The following is a 17,621-nucleotide window of genomic DNA, read 5'->3' as shown; positions in this document are numbered from 1 at the left end:
CTTGTGACCCCTACTTTCCCCCTCCCCTCCTTTCTGGGCAAATAGTGTATCCTGATATAGACAAGGTGTGATCTCCCATGGGTGTACCCCTATACTGTGCCATGGTTTAGGGTATTACACTCCATGGTCCCTATACCACACCAATGTATTGTGGGATTCTAGCGATATATATAAAATGGAAGTTATGATTGGTATTGGAAATTAACGTTTTACAATGCTGAAATTGTATCTTGGATAGATACCATCATTCACACTTCCCACCCTTCCTTCCCACTTCATCTTATTTTCTTGTCTAATCTTGAAGTGATGATTGAAAAATCAACATAGATTGAACCAGATGCACTAAGAGGTGATGTTGCATTCCTATTGGTGGAGGTTTGTCATTGCATGCAACAGTACAGCAATATCATTTGGAAACATGTGAGATTAGGTGGGAGCCTCAAGGCTAGTGGTGAATGAAAAAGTTCACATCCAGAGGTTTGCACTGAATCGGGAAAGTTATATATGAGAAGAGGTGAGTATCTATCAGAAATACATTTACAGTGTTGGAATATGTTAGTTTTCTGCATGAAAAAGTGTTGAACTTTAATTTTAATCATTAAAATTATTGAAAAACAAAAATACCCAGGATAAGATATGTAAACATAGTGCTTTAATTCAACTTAGGTAAGTAAATTTCAAGTGTGAAAAGATGTCTTAAATCTGAACTTTATCACTATTCAATTGTCTTGTTCATATACACATATTTTCATAATTAAAGCTTATTCCCATAATTTCTTCTTTTAGCTATGACTTATTTATCTTTGTATGTATGTACATTCTGGCTCACTTATAGATATCTTCAATATGCTTGAAAACAAAGGATTGGAAGACCTCAATGTTTTCTTGGCATTCACCTGTAAAATGAACAAAGATACACCAGACAATAAAACGTTTACTTAAAAGAAAAAAAAACATTTGCAGCCATTTATTCACACACTAATGTCACTTGTATATTCAGGTTTTGGATGCATTAAGTATGTATCCAGTAATTGTAACAGACCATTGTCAGCTAAGTTTGTACTATAATTTAATATCAGCGCCATTGCCATCAATCAATTTTTTCCAAAATTAAGTCTTATGCAGTCATTTATTTTAAGAAGAATCAACTTGATTTTGTGTGTAGTCAGTAATTCTGCTGAGTGCATTACATGTGGAAATGAATGAAAACACTACTATACAGTGTATGTAATTTTAATTTTAGTACTGTCCTTTCTTGTACCTAGCACTATGCTCCCAGCCTTGCCAGAATGGTGGCCGATGTGTACCTCCAGGGGTTTGTAGCTGCCCACCAGGATATGTTGGAGAATTCTGTCAACAAGGTATGTTTCTCTGAAAAAAAAAGTAGGAATTCTGCTTTTTCACATGTTTTCTGTATGACTTTCAGAAATGGTATTTCAGAGGGAAATGAACTTTATCATTTAAATTAAATTTAACATGGAATGGTGTGAGACCAGTGTTATACAGTTAGTATTGGATTAATACAATGGCTGATACGGATGCAGCCTTCAGTCTATAAAGGCCTTGGGAGCCCCACTGTCCTTGAAAATGTTTGAAAACAACATACAATTCCATTTGTGTGCCCCTAAGAATATATTAGCCTGAGCCTGTGGGGCCTCAGTAGGCTTAATCCAGCCCTGTACAGATTGATGTTTGTAACTTTGTTGTTCAGAATATACAAATAACTAATTATTTTCAATATAAATAAGTCTTGCAGTGGGTCAGTGGTAAGCTTACATACTTACATCGTAAAAATCCAGGATTCAATTCCTTGTGGTGGACACAGCAGATAGCCCAATATGGCTTTACTCTAAATACAAATACTCTCCAAAAAAAACAATATAAATAACATCATCAAAATCATCAGGGAGTAAAAGCAAACACTCTTTTGCTCAGAAATGGCATCAACTTGTTACCAATTATATATTTTTTTTACAGGGTGCCAGGTGTAATTTTGCATATCTTAAGTCTAACATAAATCTACTAATTGGACTGAAAACACTGAACAGGGAAACAGGATATTAATTTAGTCACAATATATTTGTTTTTTCATATATGTGTATATGCATGAAGACATATATAAATATATATATATACACACACACATTCATATTTGTGATATGTATGTTAATACTGATATATATTGGTGTAAATATGTGTGTACAAGGCACTGTTGTGTGTAATCCTAAGTACAATTCGATGTTCTTATTAGTGCTTTCAGGAGAAAATATGTTTTGTAAAGCAGCATGCTATTGAATTTGTTTTCAAATCCAGTTTTTTAACTTCTAAAATAGTAGGTGCTGGTAACCTAATGTTCTTAACTCTCATCTGCAAAATTGAGGTATTGTTCACTAATATTTATTGTGCATGCAATAAGAAAATGTATGATTATGTATAGTATCATGATCGACAAAGGTTAATCTAGTGATACAAAGGTGAGCAGTTGATCATCTCCCTGAGTTACTTACAATTCTGAAAAATTATCAATGAATTTGCTTGAACCCTTATTTTGCAGTTGTGTGTTTAGCAGCAACTTTTATTAAACACTGACTTTTAACATCATAGATTAAATAATTTTTTATGAAATGATGAAACTACTATAGTTGAATAAGTCATATACATATATATCTTTAATACTTTGATTGAAAACATTTTGAAATCTGTGCTCTCTACTGTATAATTTTAGTTTTCTATCAAATTCTTTGTTTACAAAGCTTAATAGAGATACAGTATAAAATTTATTCCTTTCCAGCTGTGTGTATCTTGCCTTGCTTGAATGGAGGAACATGTATAGGGCCTTACATGTGCCAGTGCAGACAAGGTTTTACTGGCAGTCGCTGCGAAAGAGGTTGGTGGTGTGTTACACATCATTAGAACAAAAGATAACTTTCATAAAAGTTTAACATTTTTTCAGATCCAAAGAAATGTAATAATTCAAAAAGAAAGTTTAATAAAAAAAATGAATCACTAAAAAGGGATAATTTATCAGTATCTAACAGCAGTAAAGTTGTAAATTTAGTGATATGTAGTAGTATTCATTAATAAGTAATATACTAGAAAAATACAACTGCCAAAATATGTGATTTAGTGTCAGATTATTAAAGGTTTTCTTTCTGAAGTAAAGTGATTATGAAATAATTTACAGTATTTGCTTATCATGAAGGCTATTTTTAAACTTACATTTTATTACTTAAACATGTACTTTATAATCTGTTAACTTGAGGCTGTCTCCAGGATAACAAAAAACATATTTAGTGATTGAATAATGGAGATCTATTTACTTAACATTCATTATTGATAACTTTAACATAATACAAGTTTAGATGATAGAGAATAAGGAGGATTGTTAGAGTTCTTAATTTTTCATTAATTCTATTAGTTTAATGATTTTAATAAAAAATAATTTTTCTCTAGTCACTGCAGTTACTCTTAGCAGTACTGAATTTTCCGAACTGTTATGGTAAATCAGTTTAAAGCTTCTTTGATATTTTAATTTATGTTTATAAAAAAATTTCACCAAAAATAGCATGCAATAGAACATGTTATTATTATATTTAGTCTTGTAGAAGTATAAAATAACATTTTTGCACTGACCAACTAAAAAAGTTATTTGTGAGTTTTAAGAAAAAAATGTATTACCACTTTGGATATACTGTATGCATCACTGATTTACTACTTGCAGAACATGATTACTTCTGGTTTAGCTTTTATGTACAATAATTTGAAGAATTACAAGTGAAAATACAAGTAGTAAAAAGTGTTACTTAGATATTTTATTCTTTTGAAAATGTCGTAATATCTATGTTTTCAACCACTGTAACAATATTTTTAACTGCAACAAAATAAAACAAATATATATCATTCCAATATACCTTCTCTCCACTCAAAACGAGCTTTCTCGACTAGTACGGTCCTTCATAAATATGTTTGTTCCAGACTGTACACTCTTGGACTTACATGGGTAAAGCAGAAAGGGATTACTGCTCATCTCTGATGCTCTGTGGCATTGAGGCTTTTCCTACTGTGGCCTTATGTACAATTCCAGGTGCTGCCAGGTGTTTTCTGATTGATTCCATTGACACAGTAACTCTGCTTTTCAAAATAGGGTATTGTAGTAACCCATTGCACTATTTCCAGTGCTGCAATCCTCTGGACTCTCCAATGCACTTTCCCCTTTCTTTTAGTGGAGTGTGAGAATCCTTGTCACTTACCAGTTACTAGCCACTGGGCTGGTGGACCATGAAGGCCTGTCATCCTGAGGGTATATAATATTACTTAGTTTGAGGGTAGGATTCTGCTGGTATCAATGGTGTGATGCCCTTCCTCCTGTGGTCCTGATGTACAATTCCAGATGTTGCCAATTATTAGTTGTAGCACTCCACCATATTTATATATATATATTGCAGTTTGCCCCTCTAGCTTAGTCATTCTTCCTTCCTACCATCCTCCAGGTGTTAGTTCCCAGTGAATGAAGTGTTGGTTGCAGACAGTCCAGCCACATAAGTCCTCACTTGTTTTTGGCTGGTACCCTCCTCCCATGGTAGACTTGATGATAAATTGTCACTGCTGCCATGTTTTGGACTGGAGATGCAAACCCAATAATACAGTCCCTCTTCCTACTGTCCACTGGATGTTGGTTCCCATTGGATCTAGTGTTGGTTGTAGATGAACAAGACACATAATTTCCCACTTGTGTAAGGCTGGGTACTCTCCTCCTACCATGGACTGGATGAAACATTCCCAATGCCACCAGGTTTTGGACAGGAGATGAACATCCACCTGGGCTCTCCTCCTTCCTACTATCTGTTGGATGTCAATTCCAGTGGATCATGTGTTGGAGGTGTGGCGCATATGCAGAGACAGGTTCTTGATATGAAAGCTCATCTTCCCTACCAGTACCCATTTTTGAGGTGAAAGGTGGTGACTCTCTTCCTTCCCCCGGACCTGATGTAAAATTCCAGATGCCGCTAGGTATTGGTTGAGGTCAAACTCCCACTTAAGATCTGTTGCACTCGACACCTGGGGTCCAATTACTGCTGTATTTTAGTTTGGGACCCCTCCATGTTCCCACCATTTATGTTTTGGCAACAGATTCGTAAAGGCAAAAAGTATAACTGGCTCAGAAGTGGTGCAGTCATCCACTGGTGTGTTGTTTTTAATTCATTACCTCACCTCATGGTCTTTCTTTGGGTACTACCTATATTGGGATCATATTATCACCAGTCCTCCATCGGTTCAATGTGGGATTCTAGCTTTTCGTGAGAAGAGGTAAGGTATTGTATCAGAAATTAACATTTTCCTAAACTGAAAATGTAGTTCTGATAGACACTTACCTCCTCTCACATTTACCACCCATCCTTCCCACTTCTGTGTGATTTGGTTGACTTAGTTATGACCAATCTCGAAAGTATTAACAAGTGTATGATTGGAGAGGGCACTAGTTATGATATGGGTAGTGTCATACTCCTATTGGTGGAGGGTTGCTGCATGATCATTTCCATGTTGATATGCAGAAAAAGTGGTAGTTACAAGGCTAGTGAGGAGCGAAAAATTTGTGTCAATAGAAGGCAGTAAAGCTTTTTGTGAGAGAAGGTAAGTATTTATCTGAAATACATTTTCAGTTTAGGAAAAGTTTCCTATTTTACTGGATACAATGCTTAACTATGTTATAGTAGGTAAAACAATTACTTACAGTCTTATGCTAAACATATTTGCAGTTTTCCAGTGAAAGGTGTTCTTTAGTTATTATTTTATTAAACTTTTTTAACTGTTGTACTTACAGCCATTTGTGAACCATCTTGCCAGAATGGAGGGAAGTGTGTTGAACCAGGAGTTTGTCGATGTCCGCGTATATTCTCTGGGGCTAGATGTGAATACAGGTAATGTTTCTTTGCAATAAGCATTAATTTTAAGGTTAAGCAAGAATACATAAAAGTTTAACCAATTCAACTAAATTATCAATTCCTCCAAGGTGATTCACATGTTAAAAAATAAAATGATTTCAGCTCTAATAATGTTGAATTATTGAGTGTGAGATTTTAAACTATTTATTTTTATACTGATCACTCAATTTGGGATATTACCAAACTAAGTAGGGCCCCTTCTACTTTTAACTGTTTTTCATAAATGTTTATTCTTATGTATTAAGTAGCTGGCAAGCCAAATGCAAAAGAAGCATGAAGCTCTAGCAAAGGTTGAAAACAGAAAAAAACTATGAAAATTTGATTTTCCATTCACCTCAGTTTTGTTAAAATTCCTTTTTTTTTTTCAGTTTTACTTATTTTTTACCAAATACTTTACATATCATAAACACTTTGATGTTAATACCACATTTGGCTGCATATGTTTTTAATAACCTCACCCAGGATTATTTTTGACTCTGTATATAACTTAATGAACACTGTTATGTAATCCATAATATTAAATCTATGACAGTTTATGAAGCAAACTACTAGTGTTTATGTGTTCCATAAGTAGGGTATGCTGTACTATTTCTTTATTTTACTTTCTCTAACAGTACTGAATAGAATGTTTCATGTATATATTTGTATTTTTTTATAATGACATTTTTATTATAAAGATTATTACGCTTTGTTATCTTAGTATATGAATTTAAGACTAACCTAAGTCTCCTAAGCTGGCCAAACCTCATGTGTTATTATTGGAATTACATCTAAAAATTTTGCTAACGGTAAGGGGTACTCAGCTGATTGAACAATGCATTTAATGTTTGTATGTAAAAAGATAAGAACAATGTATTTAATTACCTATCCTCTTTATTCAATTGTATTTTAATTCTGATCTATGTATTTACCTACTTATAATCAAAAGGTAATATTAAGACACATATGCTTCATGTATAGACCGTAAGTGTCTTAGTACTCATGTTTTCAACTGCTGTATCGTTTTTGTAACTACAACGTAATGAACGTATAAGTCTATTGACAACCAAGCAGTTTTTTTCTGTTTTCAAAATAATCATTTCAGAGAAAACAATTTATCAGTTCTATTATTTTCAAATCTTATAGGTCAGGAGAATATTGGGAGCCAGATGATTTTGACAACATTGCCTTGGTTAGAGACTGAGCATCAGATGCTGAGTGTTTATTCTAATCATTCTGAAACCTGTGATGTTTAAATATTCTTTGTCACCTCTTAGCTTTTTTTGTAGTCCTTCTACACACATATAACTTTAAAATTAAACTTGAGTTCTTACCTTTGTTTTTACTACATTTTTCCAGTCATTGAAAGTTAGTTTACCAACATGAGCCCTACACTGTATAATTTGAGTGTAAATAAAATATTCTGTCTTCATATAGATGTAGGAAATAAGAATGTCATTACCTACAATGTAACAGTTTTGTATTCCAAATGGGTTAATAAATGCATTAAGTACAATAGTTAGTGACTTTAATCACTGAAACAAAGTGAATATATATAATATATTATATTATATTTGTTATACAACTTCTTTTTTTTAATTTTTATTTTAAAAATAAAATATGCAATACTCAAGTAGAGGTTTGAGATCAATTCTGACAGGAAGAAGTTTGATTTTGTTATCCTATACAAACTTCAATTATAAATGTAAGAAAAGTCGTATTAAACCATATATAAAAAAAAAAGAACAAAATTGTTATCTTGTCTATAAATTATTATGATTCATAAGACCACATGGTCATTCTCAATAATACAACTCTTTTGATCTACATTATGATAATACTTAACATTTGTTTAGAGGATGTTTGGCAAATTCCAACTTGGGAAGAACTCTAGTGTCATGGTTACTAGAGCCTTCTTAAGGATAAAACATCATATCACTGTAGACTTATCTAGCTTAAAATTTGCTTGGTTAATGTACTGGATAATATATTTTACATAATCCATGAGATTTTATTCATGGCCAAACAATAAATCAATATATCACACTTGATCTAGATAAATAACAAAACAAAGTAAATAATAATCTGAGCCCTTATGCAAGTAAACATTCACAATTCACTCCTTAAGAAGGAGGTCTAATTTTTAAAATTTCTTATTTTGTAATTCAGCTGAAAATACTTATCTTGCAATATTTTGTTCCAGATGATTATATGTTTCTTGGTTATTTCAATCAGTAATGCATAAATCAATATGATGACCTTGAATATTATATTCATTTGGTTCTGTACTGAGCAATAAGTCAATATAATTGAAGATATCCTTATTGATTTCTGTATAATGTATTAAAATGTTCTAGATTATAAGGTAGATGTATTACTTGGTCTTACTTAGCATTATGATGGTGATGTGTTTCTTAGTAACTGCTGAGCAATAAGAAAAAAACCTGATAAAACCCAAGTGGTTTTTACAGATGAAGGTGTCTTCTTCAGGAGTAAAGAAAAAATGGTATAATGAAGTGTAAAATGTGGAAATAAACTGAAACACAAGAAGTAAATCTGATTAGCTAGGTGTGAGTTAATGTAATCTGTTATTTACATGGGGTGGATCACTTTTCCTATTATGAGGCCTAAAGAACAATTTGAAAATTATATACAAGATTAGAAAAAACAGAACAACTTATCTTTATTATTTATTCATTTTACATTTCTATTAGTATCTTTTATTTTTCACTCAATACAAACATGAAATAGTATGAAATTAAATAAATTTCTAAGGTGATTCAATGGATTGAATTGTTATAAAACATTAAATAATTTTTTAAAAATCTTAAAATATGAGAAAGTAGGTTAAATAAAATAATTGTTAAAGTTAAGCCCAAATATTAGAAATATGTTCCAGAACATAAAGCATGTACAATAAGTAAGACAGAGATGATATTAAATGTCAGAATCAAGATAAATGCCATAAGGACTAACATTATTAATAGCAACAATCCAGTAAATTTCTTTTATCACTGTCTAGTTTAGCTTGAAATACAGCATTGGTAGTACCTAAAAAAGTCATGTCATTGATAAAATGGTCAGTTTGATTAAAATGTTTAGTGACAGGAATATGTTTTTGAATGTTAAAATGTTCTCTAAGGATAGTTTTCATGAATTTGCAGGTCTGATAATGAGTATTGTTACAAGTTTGGCAACCATTCTTTTTGGATGTGTAGTTCATTTTAGCATGAGCTGAAATGTCAGCAAGATTTTTATTTACTAGAAAGAAAAATGGGAATTTTTCAGAAAATTAGTCTTAAACACTCCATAAATTGAAATATATAGGAATGTTTTTTTATGTGAAATGTTCTTGAGATTTGGATGGTATGTAATTACAAGAGGAATTCTGTTAAAAAGGTTAATGTTAGACTATTGGAGGAGGATATTTCATTGAATGTTGCTAGCCTTTTCAATCTGTCTATGAATCTCATAATTTATGTGTCATGTTTCTTTTTTTTTAGTACTTCTTCCCTATGTTTTGTTATTACAACTTTTCTTGGAGTCTAGGGCTTGACTATAGGTAACAGTTAATTTAGTGTGCGTAGGGTGGAAACTCTTCTGATGAAGATATTTTGGTCATTGTTGGTTTTCTGTATACATCAATGTGTAGAAAGCCATCTTTTGTGGAGACAGTGACATCAAGAAAGATTGTTTATGAGGAAACAGTCAAATGTAAGCTTAATAGTTTTGTGGTAAAAAGTTTGGAAATATTCAATATCAACCATTCAAATATAGAAAGTATCACCATGAATGTAATATTTCCAAGTCTGTATTTTACAATATTTTTCTTTTAGCTCTGTGTTTCCATTTTACACATAGATATGTTAGGAAAATTAGGAGCTACCTTGGTACTCATAGTTCATTAGTCTGAATATAATGTTCTTGCTGAAGTCAGAGTTATTCAGGCTTAAGACCTTAGTCTGAATATAATGATCCTGCTGAAATCAGGATTATTCAAGGTTAAAACTTAGTCTGTACTTATTCAAGGTTAAGACGAGTCTGGGTAAATCAATTAATTTTTGATATTTTAATGGATTAGTTAAACAAAGTGCAGTTTCAAGACTTTCATCATGTGAAATATTACTGCAAATGAAAGACAGTCCATAGTGAAGAAAATACTGTTGGGAGGCAGTGATCCTTAATTTCCTCAATAGCCTTTATGGAATTCCTTGTAACCTTGATGTGTAGTAGAGCAACAGCAACAGTTGCAAACATCTTTAAATGAATGTTTTGGAATTACACATATTCCATCTTCAGCAAATCTATGAAAATGACAATTTGAAGAATTTTTAGAAAAATTACTAATATAAAAATACAATGAATAATGTTAGAAAAATTATAAAAACCTTCAGGTTGAAAAAAAAAGAGAGAGAGAGAGCTATTTAAATAAAGCAAAGGGGAATAAGTTTGAATTTTTATTGAGGCTTAGATTTTCATTCATGATTTGTCGAACTTCTTTTATCAATAGTTCATGATCATTACATTCAGAAGTTAGTATTGAAAAGGCTTCTAATAGGGTGCAATGATGTTTTGTTGTGAGAATATATAGGAGAATTAGGTGGAGTTTAAGTCCAGTTCTGTTAGGAACTTCCATGTGTTCTAAGGCATCTATTTGTAAATGACTTTACAGCTACCACATGCATATCTATATACAACATTTGACTTTAGTTCTAACAAAGCTACTCATACAAAGTGACGATTTGAAGATAATATGGAGTTTAATTTGGGGTAGAAGGACCTGAGTAGCTTGTTGAGTTGGGATTTAACAATAAAACTGTTTTCCAAGGTAAGGAATAACAAGTGTTAGAGGGAACATGTTCGGATATTATTCGGTGGAGTTATTTTCTTAGTAAGAAAGTTATGTGTTAAGTTTTCTAGTAAGGATGAAGGATACCCAATTTTTCTTAAGTTGTTCTGTAGGAAAGTTATTTCATTATCAATAAGAGATGTAATCTAAACAGATTAAGTAGGCCCTATGAAGAAGGGTAAGACTAAGTCTAGTTTGAATGGTTTTGGCAGAAAACTTTCAAAGTGTGTTTTGTTACCAGTATGTTTTCAGTTACCATATATGTGTTAGAAATAATTGGACATTCTGGATTATTAGGTAAAAGGTAAAATTTTCATAGGCAAACCTTTTTGGATGTCAAGCATTGGGATGAGTTTTTGTCGGTTTGTTGGATTAAAGGAATGTTTTCAATTTGTCATTGACCACATGTGTGAATTGTTTTAGCTTTTGTAGGAATTAGCATCATTGAGTTGGTGATTAGTTTTTGTGATGTAGTCTTTTTCATTGAGATTAACAGAAGCATAACCCTTGTCAGTGGGCTTTGTTATAATATTTGTGTCAGATTTAATGTTCTTTTTAATATGATTCACTAAATTTTTTATCCTAAATCTTTTTAACTATCATGAGCATAAAAACACAGATCCAACTTGGGTACCCTTTTACTTCCTAAAATATGCATCTTAAGTGACTCCATGCTAAAGTACATATATGAAACTTTTTCTTGAACACCCTATTTATGTTTGTGGAGCTGCTCTAAATAATGCCATACACATGTAGTCTTCTTTAATAGGAAGCATTGCTTTGTCATCATTCATTTTGAATATTAGTGATCTCTATCAGATTTGCAAGCCTACTGAGGACTGCCTCTTGGAACATTAAATCACAATATAATATATCATATTTTTAGTTTTAAGCCACACATCAAGCTTGCCATTTCTAGCATCTTCCATAGGCATGTAAATCAACACTCTTCACTACAAAATACAATGTATACACATATCATTCAAATATATAACAAAATAAAGCACATCAACAAACTTTTCATAGACCTTTGCGAACAAAATTGACATCTCACCTTTATTAGTCACATAAATATTAGGCCACTTACTAACCATAGTCTTGCCCATGATGGTTTTGACCTCAGTTTTTCTGGTACCTCCCAAGTCTGTCTTTATCTTCCAATAACACTACTCTCATCTACATCTACACTAGACCCCCCCCCACACACACACACATACACCTCTTCTCAGTATTCCTTAACAAAATTCACTGTCAAACTAAAGTCCTGTCCAACATTTGCCAGTGTGTTTTAGACTTATGCTTCTACTCTGAAATCCTTCTCCATAAGGATCTTTTCATATTCTTTATTACCATCTTTTGGACTAAAGACACTTGTTTTTTCCATTACAGTTCCTGCCATCAATATGATTGCTCATCTTCTTCTGCCAATATGTCTGAGTCTTAACCTCTTTCTTCACAGTTCACAAATATAATCAATGGCAAATGTAAGTAATTCCTTCAAACTAAACAAACTGAAAGAAAATCTTCCAATACCTAACACCCAACCAGATTTGGTCAGAAAATTTTCTTATTTAAAATACACACACCTGGTAAGAAAAGAATTGTATGGGTAAGGAAATTCCAAAATGTAAAAAAGAAAATATAATAATGGTGAAAAGCTTGCCAAATTAAAATAATTCTATTAGTAAGCATGAAAACAATGTTTCAGCCAACAGCCCTTCATCCGGGTTTTCCCTGGTGAAGGGCTTTTGCCCAAAACATTGTTTCCTAGTTTACTAATAAAATTATTTAACTTTGGTGAGCTTTTCACCATTATTATATTTTCTATATTATACAAACATGGCAACTGGAAAGTTATCTATTCACATAAAAAACATTTCTGCTAAACTTCCTTTGTGCATCAAAGCAAAAAGTATTTTATAAATATCATTAATAAAATTAATCATGAAGGATCACTGCCTCCTAACAATCTTTTTCTATATTATAGATGTTTTTTTCCTTTAAAAAAGGAACTATTGGTACTAAAACTCAAAAAGACCTTTCTCAACATTTGAACCAACCTAGCCATTCTGTCAAGGACATGGCCTTCTTAAGTATATAATCTGGATTCTACTTTGAAGCAGATAAGAGAGATGAAAGAAGCTTACAGGGTTACTTCTCTTCATGTTGTTAGCCTTTCTGGCTTTAACTTTGGAATCAGTTGCCTTCAATCTTTAATATAATATTTTTCAGTTAAACATTAAGTTGCTACCTTTATATGTATGTCTTACTTATATTACACCTTTTATATTCAGTAACGTATTTTTCAAATCTTGCTTACTAATATTTATTTTTTAACAATCATTTTATTTTCACCTGTTATTTTTATTTTTTGATTTATATATTTAACGTTTATTTAAAATATTTCCCAACTAACAACACTAGAAGTTTTTATTTAATTTTGTACTATTTCATACTTGTGTCTGTTTGTACTTAGTAAAAAGTAAAATAATAAAAAATTAACTATATAAACATAAAACAAATATACAATATTGATAACTTGTTCTATGTTTTTTAATCTTGTCTTCAACTTTGAAAGTATTCTTTGTACCCCATGATAGGTATGGTACATTCATGAACCACATCCAGGTAATTAATTCATGCTTTGGCTCCACATGCCAATCAGACTTTTTCTTCTGTTTTTTCGTGTTATGTCCACACTTTACACTCTTTTGCACCTAGGGGCTAAGGAAGTATGAAAGGGTAGGTCAGAGGATCTAATTTTTAAGTACAAGGATTGATCAAGTTAGTATATCAGGAAGAACAGGTTAGATTTGTGAGGATCAGTTCAGTGAAAAAAAAAAAAAAGAGTAGCTTTTTTGAAATGGATAGTTTACATTCAAAGAGGGTAAAGGCTGGCTTGTTTGCAAAAGCTATTAATTCAACTGTAAGGGCAGCTTTAAACTAGGACTAGACAGTAGTGGGGTCAGAATAATAAATTAAAAACAAGATATAGAGAAAAATATACTGTAAGAACAAAGTATAAGACAGTTTTAATAGTAGGCTAAACCTTTTTTATAGTTGTGTTAGAAGTATAAGAAAAAAATGGATGACTTCAGAGCACTGGTTAGAGCAGAGGATTTTGATATAATGGGAATAATTGAAACCTGGTTAAATAGACAACTTTGATGACAGAAATTTCTTTGAACTATAGGCATGATGTCAGAAAAACATGTTAGTTCAAGAAGCCTTATTATAAAATGATAATAACCCTATAACCCAAGCACTTTCGAAAGGTGTACTTTATTCTACGGGGTTATAGGTTGTTTAATAGGAACATAGTATTAAAAAGAGGGGAGAGTAGTTTCATACTTAAAATGTGAATTACATCCTGTACAAGTTGAGGATATCAAAGTTAACAGCAATGAGGTTGAACCTGTTTGGTTTTCTGTTAGATTATAACATAATATTTTTGGACAACATGGGACCTATTTGTCCATCTCGGCTGTTCCATCCTCAAAACTAAATAAAAATCATTAAAAGAATGAAATAAAAAAATTTAAAACGCAACCCATTTCATTCATATATTTATGAAGCTTTTTCTTAAACTCACTTAAATTTACTGCCTCTACAACATCTGAAGGCAACCCCTTCCAAAGGCCAACCACCCTGTTAGAAAGAATAAAACTGTCTTAGCTGAAGATGATTTCTACCTTGCCAAAATTTATATTTGTGTCCCTTAGTCCTACTATTCTCATTGTTAAGTATAAAAAAAAAGATGATACATCAACACTATCAATTCCATTTACAATCTTAAACACCTCAATCAGGTCCCCCCTAACTCTTCTTTTTTCAAGAGAAAACAATTTGAAAGATTTCAGCCTCTCCTCGTATGACAACCCCTCCATCCCAGGCACCATTCTAGTAATCCTTCTGTGAACCCTTTACAACAATTCAATGTCTTTCCTAAGGTAAGGAGCCGAAGACTGAACACAGTATTCCAAATGTGGCCTAACCAGTGACTTGTACAATGAAAGTATAATCTTTTAAGATTTGTTTTCAGTATTTCTATAGATACAACCTGAAATACTATTTGTCCTACCACTAGCAACAGCATACTGCTTGGATGACTTTAGAGACTGATCAACTAGATCCCTTTCCTTCATAACACTATTAAGGTTATTCCCATCTAAATTATACCTATAATTCAAATTATGATAAGCACATGCATTATCTTGCATTTATTATAATTAAAAACCATCTGCCATTTATTTGCTGAACTCACTAAATGATCTAAGTCCTTTTGTAAATCAGCAGCATCCTCTTCAAAGCTAGCAACACCCAAGACCTTAATATCATATGCAAATTTAAGTAATTTATTGCCCATTCTTTCAGCTGTACCATTGATGTAAATCAAAAAGAGCAAAGGTCCTAAGACTGAGTCCTGAGGTACCCCACTTGTGACATTAATCCAGTTTGATGGAACTCCATTTGTAACAACCCTCTATTTTTTCCATCCAGCCACTCTTCTATCCAATTTGCTAACTTAACCCCCACACCTGTAGACTAATTTTTTACAAGCCTTTTATGTGGCACCTTGTCAAATGATTTCTGAAAATCCAGATACACCAAATCTACACCCTTACCCTCATCTATATAAGCAGTAACCTTTTCAAAGAATGTCAAAAGATTTGTTGACTATCTAATAAAATTCTAAACTTTGTTAAATGACTTTGCAAAGCATTTTTTAACAGACTTTCCACAACTGATGTAAGACTAATGGGTCTATAATTACTGAGACATTTTTATCACTTTTCTTGAAAAGAGGAGTTACATTACCTAAAAACTTAAACAGAAGTAACAAAAAAATTAAATTTAAGATAAATATATAAAATACACAAATGCAATATGATCAGTACAAGTCAATGTTTTATCCTGCTATTGGCATTCCCTATTCTTTACAAAGATGTATTTCCTCATTGTAAAATGGTGTCAGTACTTTTGTAGAAAGTAGCTCACATATCCAATCTTTAACCTCCTTCAAAATCTTTGGGGAAATATTATCTGACCCAGGAGCCTTATCATTTTTTAAACTTTCCAATTTTCTTAACCAGCTCAGAATTAATGTAGTCATGTTGTTTGTTCGTATTTCCATTTATCAACTGTTCAAGATGTGGAATACTGCTTAAATCGTTATTAGTAAAACCAAAGAAAATGTGAAATTTAATAACCCAGCCATCTCATAATCATCAGATACTAGCCTTACTTTATCATCCCTCAAGGGTCCTATCCTAACATTTTGTTTCCCCTTAATGTATTTAAAGAAATCCTTACTCTTAATTTTTACATTTTCAGCCAACTTTTTCTCATAAATCTTTATTTGATGTCCTAATTTCCTGTTTAACCAACTTTCTTGATCTTCTAAATCTTCTGTCACATCAGTTAATTTAAATTTCTTAAAATTATGATGCTTTTCTTTAATTTTATTTCTTAAACTCTTTGTGAGCCAACCTGGTTTTTTACTTGTAGCTACCCTTTTCTTTCTATTAGGAATAGGTTTACATTGAATATTTAAAAATTTTCCACATCTGATCAGTGTCTCCAAATAACTCAGCTGCCCAATTCACAACAGATAACTCTTGTCACACCCCTTCAAAATTTTTGAAATTTGTAACCAAAATATCAATATTCCTTATCTCCATATGCAGCAAAACATTGAACCTAATAGGGCAATGATCACTTGCACCCAGATGTTCCCGAATTTCCACCCTCTCAGTCATTTTTGTATTTGAAGTTAACAATAAGTCTAAGAAGGCTGTTAGTTGGCATTTGTTACAGACCACTAGACGAAAGTGATGACATTAATGAGAAACTCTAAAGTGAAATAAAGAATTCAGCTGTTAATGAGGTTATAATTACAGGAGATTGTAATCTTAGGTATATAGATTGTGAATTGTCAGGAGTCAAGTCATGAGAGAGACAGATTTTTAGAAACTGTTCAGGGAATTTACTAGGAACAATGCTGTTTTAGATTTGTTATCAGCTTCTAATGCAGAAATGGTTGATAGAATGGAGATTGAGGAACATCCAGTTGCAAGTTATCATTTCTCAATTAGGTTTGATGTTTTGTTGCATATGGAAATAAGGAATAATGAGATTTGGATTACAGATTAAAAAACAAATTTTGAAGGGATGAGACAAAAAATTTCTACTGTAAATTGGGCAACTTAATTGGAGATACTGGCTAAATGTGGAAAAGTTTTATAAAACCAAAAATTTATGGAATTCTTAAAAATAATCAAGTTAATCCACCTAAATATATGGCATAATAAATTAAAAAATATATATAACAGGAGAAATTATCTTGTATTTTCTTTAGTGTTTTATTATACTTCTAGAATAAGTATTCTGTTTACTTAATTACAGTTTATGTAATTCCTTCGAATTTATTCAACTGAAATTATGTTGATTTTATATAGAAGCTTTCTTTTATTAAAAATTGTTATCTTAGAAAGAGATAATTACAAAATTATGCTTGAATGATTTGGTAAAATGATTTTTTTTTCATAAGAACAAAGCTACACAGTGGGCTGTCGCGGTAACGAAATTCGAAATTTAGTGTTATAAAGCTTCTGACTTACTAATGAACCTTTGGGGAAGGGGGAGCAGTAACACTTAAAGATCATAATTATTTTCAGTATGTTGTGAATGAAAACATTTTTTTTCTATCTAAATATTAAACAGTGAATATACTGGTTAAAACTACACCTTAGCTGTAATTACTAGTTACATCAGACGCATGTATACAAAATTTTGGACTGATACATTTGTAGTTAGGGGATACCCTAGACATGACACATTGATTAGCTGCC

At 31.9% G+C, this 17,621-nt stretch overlaps 1 protein-coding gene across 1 annotated transcript in view; it reads left to right on the top strand.

Moving 5' to 3' along the window:
- LOC106478401 (sushi, von Willebrand factor type A, EGF and pentraxin domain-containing protein 1-like) overlaps positions 1–8,476 on the top strand; it is a 133,905-nt gene extending 125,429 nt beyond the window's left edge. Inside the window, exons 37-40 of the mRNA XM_013938945.2 lie at positions 1,266–1,361; positions 2,792–2,887; positions 5,822–5,918; positions 7,068–8,476. Of these exons, the coding sequence (XP_013794399.1) occupies positions 1,266–1,361; positions 2,792–2,887; positions 5,822–5,918; positions 7,068–7,125 (347 nt within the window). The 3' untranslated portion in view covers positions 7,126–8,476. The remainder of the gene's footprint in view (positions 1–1,265; positions 1,362–2,791; positions 2,888–5,821; positions 5,919–7,067) is intronic.
- The last annotated feature ends 9,145 nt before the right edge of the window (positions 8,477–17,621 follow it).

This window comes from Limulus polyphemus, unplaced genomic scaffold (assembly GCF_000517525.1).
Source record: "Limulus polyphemus unplaced genomic scaffold, Limulus_polyphemus-2.1.2 Scaffold208, whole genome shotgun sequence".
Classification (NCBI taxonomy): Eukaryota; Metazoa; Arthropoda; class Merostomata; order Xiphosura; family Limulidae; genus Limulus; species Limulus polyphemus.
Note: the sequence above shows the minus strand (reverse complement) of the source record. Positions and strands in the feature narration are given on the sequence as shown.